The sequence below is a fragment of the Maylandia zebra genome, linkage group LG4 (assembly GCF_041146795.1).
Source record: "Maylandia zebra isolate NMK-2024a linkage group LG4, Mzebra_GT3a, whole genome shotgun sequence".
Taxonomy (NCBI): Eukaryota; Metazoa; Chordata; class Actinopteri; order Cichliformes; family Cichlidae; genus Maylandia; species Maylandia zebra.
The window spans coordinates 10,650,467-10,661,111 of NC_135170.1; the positions used below are offsets into that span (position 1 = coordinate 10,650,467).

A 10,645-nucleotide genomic window follows, 5' to 3' on the forward strand; every position below is an offset into this window, starting at 1 on the left:
TTGGGCCTTTCTTTCTCTTTTTCAAAAGTAAAACATGAACTACGAGGCCATTAAAATCCCCCCAGCATCATTTATATGTGGCTTTGCTGAACTAGCAAGTTGTGCATTTGCAGCAGGAGAAAGATTTTCAAATATAAAGTATCCTGGTTGCCCACGCATGACACTGTGGGTTGTGTTATATACCCTCAGGCCTTGTTCTACAAGAACTAAGTCACCCCTTTCTTTGCAGGATGGTGTTTGGTTTAGAGTGGGCAGGATGACATATACAGACTTAGGGAGACATAAATTCACAGCTACCAGAATGTGGTTTCCTTACGGTAAACAGAGCATTAAGCGCACAGTTCTGTTTTTTTATTTCTGCAACTTCATCGATACCTCTGCCTCAGCACACATCATTCGGTGGTTTTGGCAAGTGGTTTCCATGGAGGTGGGGTTTTGTCACTTAAGCCCGCGTTCCAGTATAGTATTCTTGAGCTTTCCTTTGATGATGTTTGAGTAGGTATTTGAGCTTTCAGTTCTGCCGAATTATTTAAGCGATGCTTCTGTGTAACTTGGTAAATGCTCCACTTATGGTCGGTTTAGGTATTTTAGTATCAATTAAGTAGCGGCGTGATAATTTAAGACCAGCTTTAGTAAGTAACGGTGTTGTTTCGTCTCAGAGTACCAGAAATGTGTCGAATCAAACACAAAGTGCTACAAGCACATCATTTATTGCGTGACTTCACATTTTTCTCCATGTACAGTAGGTGGTAGAGAGGTGACATTTTTAAACCTGTCTATTACTGACTTTTTCTTATATCTCGAGTTGGTAATTTTATTGTTTTCCTATTGTATATGTCAGGAAGTGCCAGGTATAAGTAGATATTTTCGTAGCGAGAAACAGGAAGGATGTCGACCTCTTGTGAGACTTGTGAAACTTTAGAAGACGCAAAGACCTCGATGTAAAAATCGTTCACATATTTTTATTCAGTGCACTTATAAAACCATCATAACTTAAATGACAATTATACAAAAAAATACTACGCAAGTAGGTTAGAAGTATTTACAAAGTATACAAAAAACTGTAAATATATATTTTACTCTCATTAATGTACATTATTAAAATAATTACAGAATTAATTCACCAGGTTGCACACACTCTGATGGGTTGTGATCGGTCGCTACTGTTACTGCTGCATCAGTTAAAGCTGAGGGGGGAAAAAAAGTTTACATCATTTCATCAAACACAACGAGCTCGAGCTTTCTCCAAAGTCCACAGTAAAACATCTCACTGCCACATACTGCTCTGTCAAACCCAGAAGGCGTCTGCAAGCCTCCGCTGTCAGCTTTTATTGCTTTTAGGTATTCATCTTGTGTCGCTACATATGTTAAAAGGACCTCCAAAGCAGCGAACCACCCAGCTCAGCCCCCCCGTATGACGTCCTCTAGGCCGCTGAGCGTATGATGTTGGCAGAGGAAAAGGGGGGGGGGGGGGCTCTACTGAGCATTGCCACTGACCAGAAACTCATATGGCAGAAATTACATGGGTTTGGCAGCAGCTTTGCTGGGTGTGGATGCTCCACATTTATGACAACATATCATTATGTGCTACACAGGCTGAGGAGAGATAAGGATGAATCTCGTGCTTTGGCTTTGGTTTCACTCTATCAAAATGCATTTATGTGAAACATCTGCACACACTCTTTGATTTCTCTGTACGTGCAAACACTGCTAAGTGCTCAATCAGAATACTGGCCTTGTTAAGAAGTCAAAGGAAGAAAAAAACTAATGCTGTTTTTGTTGTTGTTTTCCTACATGAAACTTAAAGCTACTATTTAAGGCACTGATGTTTCTGTTAGTCACTGTCACACTTTTATATGAATTGTGAACATAAATGTTTATATTTTTACACTGAATGCTTAACTATAAAGGTATTTCTCCCTGTTTGGACATCGCCACAAACATGTTGCACATTCTTTAGATGAGAACTGAAACAATGTCAGAGTGCACAACACAAAACTTCAACTTCTGTTGCATAGTCGATAATGCGTCTTAGTTCATAAGGGGTAATCGAATCACACACTAGAGGCAAAGTTCTTAGTCCGAGTGCTTGCTGTCAGTGTTAATTCAAGAGCGAGGCACAGTGTCATGTCCTAGATATCCTAGGATAAATGGCTTTAATCGTCGAGGGTGTAAAGTTACCGGAGGAGACTGTCGTGTCCAGGCCCTCCAGCCTGTGTGAAGCTGCATCCGTCTGCGTCTTAGTGGTGCTACAATCCAGGAAGGGCATCCCGATTTTCTTCACCTGCCCGTCTTCTGTCATGAGACAGGGTCGGCAGAGCAGCCTGATGATGGCCCTCCTCATGTCCTTGCTGGTCAGGGTGTAGATGATGGGGTTAAGAAGAGAGTTGATCATAGCGATGCCCAGGAAGTAGTCTGCCTTATGGAGCACCTTGCACTTTCCGGTTGGGCAGGAGAAATCCAGCAGGAGGAGGATGAAGAGAGGCAACCAGCATGCGATGAAGACTCCCAGCACTATGGTGACTGTCTTCAGCAGGGCCATGTACTTCTGGGACTTGCGGTAAAGACCTTTCCGGTGCGGAACCGAAGCGAGGCGTTGAGTGTTGGCCTTGACGATGCGGAAGATGCGGACGTACAGGACCACGATGGACATGAGGATGGCGCTGAAGATGGTGATGCAGAAGAGGATGTAACTCTTGGCGTAGAGTGGCAGGACTGTGGAGCACTGGTCCAGTTTACCCATGCAGTGCCAGCCGAGGACTGGCAGGACACCCAGGAATACAGACAGCACCCAGCTCGCTCCAATCAGAGCGAACATGCGCCCCTGTTTATTGCCCTGGTACGGCTTCATCCTCACCATGGTGACATGGCGCTCGATGGCAATGGCCAGCAGGCTGATGACGGAGGCGGCCAGCATGATGAACACACCACCTTCACGCAGGAAATACATCACAGGTGTCATGTTTAATGTGTGGACACCAGACGTAATGATGTTCACCATGTAGGTGAAGCCTGCGAGCAGGTCAGAGAGAGTCAGATTGCCCAGTAGGTAGTACATAGGAACGTGGAACTTCTTGTTCTTCCATATGGCCAGAAGCACCACAGCGTTTTCTGCAACAATGAGCAGACAGACCAGCAGGAACGCAATGGCCTCGGGTTTGAGTCCATCTTGCTGGTACTTCTCATTGTCGAGCTTGCCCACGTACCTGTAGTGCTCTGTGATGATAGTCTTGTTCTGGTACTCACTAAACATCACAGACATAGTTGCAGAGGTAAGCCTCGGGGTAAAAGATGGGGCTGCAGCAACACAGGCAGCACGTCGTTGCGTTTCCCAGAGATTTTTTTTCTTTGCCTTTTCTGATTTTAGGTTAGATCCACAGATGAGGTGTCATACAGTCCTCCACCTGAGCATTGTTTCTTCTTTCGGAACTTAAATATGCAGGGTGGAAAGCCTTCCTTTGATGCTATCACTTAGGATTTCCTGTGGTATGACAAAGTTTCCTCCAAAAATCAAAATATTCAATGCTTGGGGCGCGCACTAGGAGGCGATGATAGCGAACCTGCATAAAACAAGAGGAAAAAGTAAACGTGAGACGTGAAACAGCGGAGGAAAGGAAACAGGGGATCACTTAAACTCCAATATTCGAAAATGCAACAACAATAATAAAAAGACTACACTCGATTGGAATCACATTAATGACTAATGAGGACAGGAAGTCTCCAGCGGGAAATGACCATTTACTGTAACAACTTCAAAATAGTTGTAATGAATTCATCGGGGGAAATGGTTTAAGCTTGAATGGAAATAACGAGGAAGCTGTAATTGATCATTTTCCTTAATTCGTTGCAGTAGAAGCTATAATTTTCTGCTTTTTAATTTCTTAAATTAATGTTTTCTTTCACCGCTACTACACATAAAAACTTCAAAGTGGCTCCCAGCTCATAGAGAGCCATTTGCCATTCATGCGTAAATATGCATTAACCTTTCCAAACCTACAAGTCCTATAGATAACATAATTAACCCTGTGCTTTTTGTATTTTATTTCATTTACTTTGCCATTTATTTATTTAACAACTAAGTCTAGCCTTAATTGCCATACGTAAAATAAGAGCTGGCCAACACACGATATGAAGTCAAAATGAACTACACTGATGAGTTTTAAAGCGAGTCATACATTTTACGCAGAATAAAAAGAAACAAACTAAAAAAAAAAGTTGGAGAATAAAAACTTTAACGCACCTTAAAAACGTTGAAATATCCAGTAAGAGTTTGAAATGAGCCCTCGGCAGGAGGAGAGGACGCAGGCTCTGCGATCACAGCGCACTACAGCCACACGCGACTGTGCTGTGGGAATAGAGGAGGGCAGGACTGAACTTGCTGCAGTGGGTTGGTCTACGACTCTTTGTTTCAACGAGATTTTTTCTCCCTCTTTTGCCTGACCCCTTCATTTTATATGTATATATATATATGTGTGTTTGTTTGTTTTTGCCGTTATGATAAATTGCACCTCTAAGACAGATTGTTTCTGTTTTCACGGCAACACAAGAAGAGGAAGAGAGTGGGATTTTTTTCCCACCTTATCAGTTTGTCCCCAGGGTGCAGCTACGCGCTGCTGTAACAGAGCTGCCAAGTGGATTTTTTTTTTAATTTCAAGTGTGTATGGAAGTGTGGCTCCGTCCTGCTCCTCTGGTTTTGTCTGATTTTCTCCTTCACTCGCCCTCTCCTCTCTCAGTTCCCCACAGTTCATAAAAAAATAGAGACTCCGAAAGGGAACTCAAAACTCCAAAGTTAATTTGTCAGTGGAAAAAACAGTCATTCTGTGCAGCTGGATCTGTTTAACAGTCCAGAAACCCCAGATTTCAGAAAATAACTCGGTCAGATAGGCCTCGGCTGTAATTATCTTTTAGCTCACACATCAAAACTCAGCTTTTCTTTTTTTGGCCAACATGTCATCTATAAAGCATTACAAAAATCCCTTTCAACCATGTGTTTAGACAGAAACATGTTTCTGCTTTGAGTAATAATTCGTCTCTGATATGGGTTTTCAACACACACACAAAGTTTTTGTCCTTCTCTGTCATTGAACAAGCCCGACTGTTTGTACATAGAGACATTTAAGTGTCTGCCATACATTACTCACTTCCAAAACACAGAGAAAAACCCATAACTTGTAATATCTTCCGTTAAAATTCACACATCTCACACCTTTCATCCAGCCCTCTATCATTCACTCAACTGATTTGAAACTGCAGAAAAGGGAAAAACTTTCTTCTCTGCATGAAATGTATTTTAACAAGCATTTCCTGAAGTGACTGCCAGCTACAGATGACAGAAACCAGCTTACTTATGCTTAATTTTTTCTTCTTAAGCACAAAAACCACCAAACATGCAAGGTTTACAGCTATTTCCTTTAAATCAAAAATAAAACAAGGAACTTGAAATCAAGCGTCTTCTTCAAATAATTGGAAGCTAAATGTCATTTTGATGTTCTGTAGACTGAGCAACCAGCAGCATGAGTCCCGTGGCTCTTCATCTTCATTCTGAGCTGCGTCTCCAAACAGAGGGCAGCTTTCATTGGGAAGGTTTTGAAATAAATAGACTTCACTTCACTCTTTTTTCAGCTTTATGAATTCACTAATTGATTGTTTTCTTTACAATAATGAAAGCGTATCATTCCCAAAACCCCAGGAGGAGTGGACTTTGTGCAATGTGAGGGTGGGTGAGCAAAGGACTGGACTCTCTAAACAGGAAGCTGCTTCATTGTGCCTCGAAAGGAGAGGGATATCCTTGAGAAAAACACAGATGAAGTCACTGGTCGGAGATGACACACGGTGAAGCCACGCTGTGACTACAGATTGACGTGCAAACAACTCTTAGTGCATCTTACTCATTTCCAGATTTGAATGACTAATTTTAGAGGTTAATGAGGCCTTAAGTGGCCTTTGGCTGCAGAATTTAGGGTCTAAAATAACTAATACAGGCTTTATTTGTCATTCTCTTATTCCAGCCTCATCAGTTGCACACCTGCTGGTCTGGGGACTCTTTTAACCGCCTTAAGTGATCATGCAGTTGGTGTCTGCCTGGGCTGCGGTCGAACGGCGCCCCTGACTTATCTCTTCCCCTGCTTCCTAAAGCCCACCCAGTGATAACCAGGCTGAAGCTCTCCTTGTGAGCCTTGTCAGTCAAATGGCAGTTAGACCCCCGTAGTGACACTGTGACAAGTTCTCACTGTGCTGCCACTGATTAGTTAACACACAAAGCCAACGACAGCAGGGCTTTCTGCTCTGTCTTCTTTTCCTTTTTTTCCCACAGTAGGGAGCTGCTCCTTCAGCCCTTCCTCCCTCAGGCCACAGGCAGGCTTTTTAGCAGCAGAGTGACCAGTCGTGACCCACCCAGCCGTCTCTCTGCCTGTGGAGGCTTTCTGTGTTTGGTATGTTCTGTCCAAACCGCCAAGCTCGGGCTGATGTTTTCCTGTGACGTTAAAGCACTTGCAGAAAGGAAGTCAGTCAGTCCTGCTTTTGTCGTGATAGCTCCCTTTAGATTTGCTGCTGCTGTTTTGAACACCGTCTGCTTTGCTCTGTTTATCTCTGACTGAAAATGATTGTTTGGCCTCACAAACATGAAACAATCAATTTGAGTAAGATGCAGCTGAAACATATGAAGTCAAAGGGTTTGTTTATTCAAGTACTTCATCATTAAAACATAAGCTGAGTGTACACCAATCACGTAAATTTCATTTGACAAGATTTTATTAAATATAACATTAAATTAAATTTACATGCAATCAAATCACTTAAAGTCAGTGTTTTGGGACGTAAATATTTTTTTGCGCATATGTTTGAAGTAAATATTGTTAAAGCGTTTGTTTCTCTTTTATTTATTTCACATCAGAAACGAAAGTGGTTTTTCACACACTTTATAAAACACCTCTTTCACGATGATTGTGTTAACGCACTATGAAAACCTGTTGCTCTCACTGCGCTGACAAGTTACTGGTGGCACACTGGTGGTGCAAAAATCACACCTCGAAATGAGATTCTCACCTTATGCTAACACAACACACAGATACCTTTAATGTTATTTAGTGAACGCAATGAAAGGAATTCACACCCCTCTAATTCTAAAGTTAGTGCTTTTTGTAATGTAGAGATGCAGTGCGCTTTAAATAAGAAAACATAAGACAACTAAGACAGGCTCATTAGTGAAATAATTGAATCTGCGTTACAATATATATATATATTTTTCCCCTTGAGCATTAGCTTCCCAGAGTCGCTGCTGTATTTTGCAGTGATCCAAACAAGATGTAGTTTCTAAATCTATGAGCTTTAGTTGAAGTGTGCTATGCAAACCTGCTCCGACCTGCAGTTAGGTTTGGCAACAGATATGAGAGTGGTTCTTATCTCACTATGAAGAGCAGATGGGCAGAGTCACTAGTTTCATTTAAGATTAGATGCAGAGTTCTTTGTGGGTCAGGAGTGTGGATACTGTACAAGGAACATTGCAGTTCTTAAAAACCCATTTTACCCCCACTCTTATGAGGGAGCAGATACTTTTTCCAGCACGAGATAAACTGCGAGTGATGTGGTTATTGTGATTGTTAGTGTGATTGACCAAGATATGAAGGTGCACCGACTGATATAACAGCAGGAATTCATCACCAGCATCTCCAGTAAAAAGAAATCTTTGTTTTTTGGTGCTACTTTAGTATTAATGCTTCATATTAGCCATTATATATATTTTAGCATTTATGTCCTAACACAAGACATAAAAACCTGTATCCTGTTAAGCTTTTAAAGCATATAGGCTGTGCAAAAGTTCTGAGCCCCCATTTCTTTATACTTTGCTAACAAAGAGCCAGACTTTCTCATCTCATCAGACTGGCTGTCTGGCGCAAAAGCTCTCCGGGCTTATTTAAAACTCGTTTTCTGTCCAGTCCTTGGACCTGACCATTTTCACAGAAAAGCTCTGTTGTTTGTTAAGTCACTTAACACTGACCTATGAAGCATTTGAGCATTAAAAAGGCACTTAATACAAAGGACTAACCAGTGTTGTGTCTGCACAAAACAAATAACTTAGGAAAGAACAGATTTTTAATTGTATCTTTAGGAAATTTGTGACAAGCAGCCTCCCACAAAAACTCATAATTTGTTCCAATTGTTTTTAGATGAATCTATAAAAATGCCAATTTAGACAAACATAAAAAAGTATTTGTACCAAAAACTGATCCTCAAACAGCTAGAAAATGAAATATTGGCATATCTCAGCTTGATGTGCAGTGTATCTTTAAAAACTTCAGGAACCTGGAGAAGTGGAGGACAAAAGAGGAAGTGGTGGGCATCACCAGATAGCTGAAAACGTTATGTCCTTAAGAAACAGACAAAAGACCGAAACAGGACCTGAGAGATGCGTCTAGACCTTCAGTTGATCCATTTAAAGAATGAAGCCTCATCAGAAATGGTCTCAGTGGAAGGGTGGCTGTCAAGAAGTCAGTCTTAAGGACGGGAAACAGGGAGAAAGGCTGAGGTATGCCACATTAGACATTACAAAAGTGCTGGACTAAAAATAAGTGGCAACAGGTCTTATGGAGAGTTGAATTCAAACTGTAAAAAAAACAGGTTCAAATCTTGTCGATAAATACAAAAGAGGTGAGGAGAGAGGCACAACAGTGAGTGTCCACAGCCATCTGTAAAACACGGCTCTGTCATGGTTTGGGCTTCATTTTGGTCAGTGGTGTTGGAGATCTTATTAAAACTGATCGATTTATGAACACAGAACAGTGACATCAGATTTTGATCCACTATGCAGGAAAATCTGGAAAGTGTCTCATTGACAAATATGTTTTTAGCATTTTTCAGCATGACAGTTGATACTGTGAATATGGGTAAATAGAGGATTTCCATAACGGCACCTGGGAGTTTCCAACAGATGTTCCCAAGCATTCACAAACCCAAAGAGGAGCCACAAGGCCACTAAGGAGCCTGATTATGTAAGCTTTTGTAAATTAATTTAAGATTAGCAATTACAATAACATTTCTAAAGGACATTGCTGAAAGGCTGAAAGGATTGCAAGAAAATAAAAGACCACATTGAGCATTAAAGATTCATATGCAGCTGCTGACTGGATATCACATCACTTCAGAAAAGAATGTGTCCATAAATTAGCTCTGTCTGTTAGTATCTATTCTTTTGGCATTCTTCATCTTGGAATTCCTAAGTTATGTATTTATCTTAGTTGCGTATGCTTTGTGTCCCAGTTCTTGTCTTGTGTGTTTTTTGTCTACATTTCTCAACAGTTGAGTTGACTCTAAGGTCAAGATTTTGCTCCTCCTGTCTGTTTGCAAATAAATCAATCTGAATCTGCAGGGAATATATGGAAAAACTACAACACAGGACTATTACAAAAGAAAAGAAAGAACGAGGGAAACAAACCAGAGCTGTATAAACTCAAATGTCCAGCATTGTTGGTGCTGCCAGAGATTTATGGGAGCCCTAGAAATAGCCTGTCTCTGTCCAGCTTAACTGCCACACTGTTCCATGTGCAGCTGTCCCAGGCAACATCCATGCTTTGAGCTCCCAATAAGGAGAAATAGGAAGAACATATGTAAAAACTGGATGTGTTTCTACAAGCCTGCTTCCATGTTGTGTGTTTCTGTTCAGTCTCCTCACACCTCAAACCCAATCATGGCCACAGGATACTTTGCATGGTAATTAGTTCTGCATTTAATCTAATTGTGCTTACCAACTGCATGCAGACTGATTGGAGTCTTTAAAGTTGGCATCTGATTGGTGCAAAAAGTGACATTTACATAGAGTGTGCATTACACAGCATAGAAATTCTTTCAGCAGAGCTGATCATCTAATAATGCTTTGCTTCTATTCAGCCCATGTTTGTTATTTTTAGGCAGAACTGTTAAACCCTTTCCTCCTTGTTGAAGCAAAACTGAAGGCCTCTGCAGAGCAAAATGCACTATTTTATTTCTCACATTTTTCAATTTATTCCCAAGTCTTCAGAGTCAGGAGGCGGAAAAGCTTTGTTGGTTGAAGTTGATATGGTCAGTGGGGATTTTCTGGCATAAATAAACACAGGAAGAGGCTGCCTTTTGGGACCATTCTGATTAGACATTATACGGAGCATATGTGAAAGTTAGTTATGTCCATATGAAAACACAAACATCCTCATTTACTATGTAAACCTCCACCAATTCTCACCGTAAAGCTAGACGAGCTGCAGAAAAATTATCTGTCATTTTCTCCTTATTCACAACTTTGTCTCAGCTCGCTTGCAGCTGTGTTTACTGAACTCCACAGTGGTATGAATGAAACTGAGCTATGCAGAAGGGAACTTTAGCTGACCACTCCACTGTCTTGGCCTGCATGAAGAATTAGCTTTCTATTTATATTTAACCCTCTCAGGCTCAAATTAAACTTTTTGTTGCTAATGCACAGCCAAGTCCTGCAGTCGTACTTCTGAGTAAAAAAAACTCATAAAATATGTATGTGGGGTAATCAGGTTCTTAGTTTTTAACTGTTGCAAATCGGCAACGCCTGCCTTGAGAGGGTTAATGGCAAACAGTCTGAGCGGCATTGTTGAAGCCAAGCGTAACACCTCATTAGTGAAAAAAGCTGCTTTTTCTGCCATTTGAA

At 41.2% G+C, this 10,645-nt stretch overlaps 1 protein-coding gene across 1 annotated transcript; it reads right to left on the reverse strand.

Moving 5' to 3' along the window:
* Window positions 1-942: 942 nt before the first annotated feature.
* Window positions 943-4,482, reverse strand: s1pr5a (sphingosine-1-phosphate receptor 5a). Its single transcript, XM_004562970.6, has 2 exons — window positions 4,241-4,482; window positions 943-3,560 (listed from the first exon to the last, which is right to left on the reverse strand). The coding sequence occupies exon 2, from the start codon at window positions 3,260-3,262 to the stop codon at window positions 2,126-2,128; it is 1,137 nt and encodes a 378-aa protein (XP_004563027.1). The 5' UTR covers window positions 3,263-3,560; window positions 4,241-4,482; the 3' UTR covers window positions 943-2,125.
* Between the last annotated feature and the right edge of the window lie 6,163 nt (window positions 4,483-10,645).

Excerpts from the sequence above, each read along its gene's own strand:
- s1pr5a (XM_004562970.6), bottom strand. The coding sequence starts at position 3,262 with ATGTCTGTGATGTTTAGTGAGTACCAGAACAAGACTATCATCACAGAG.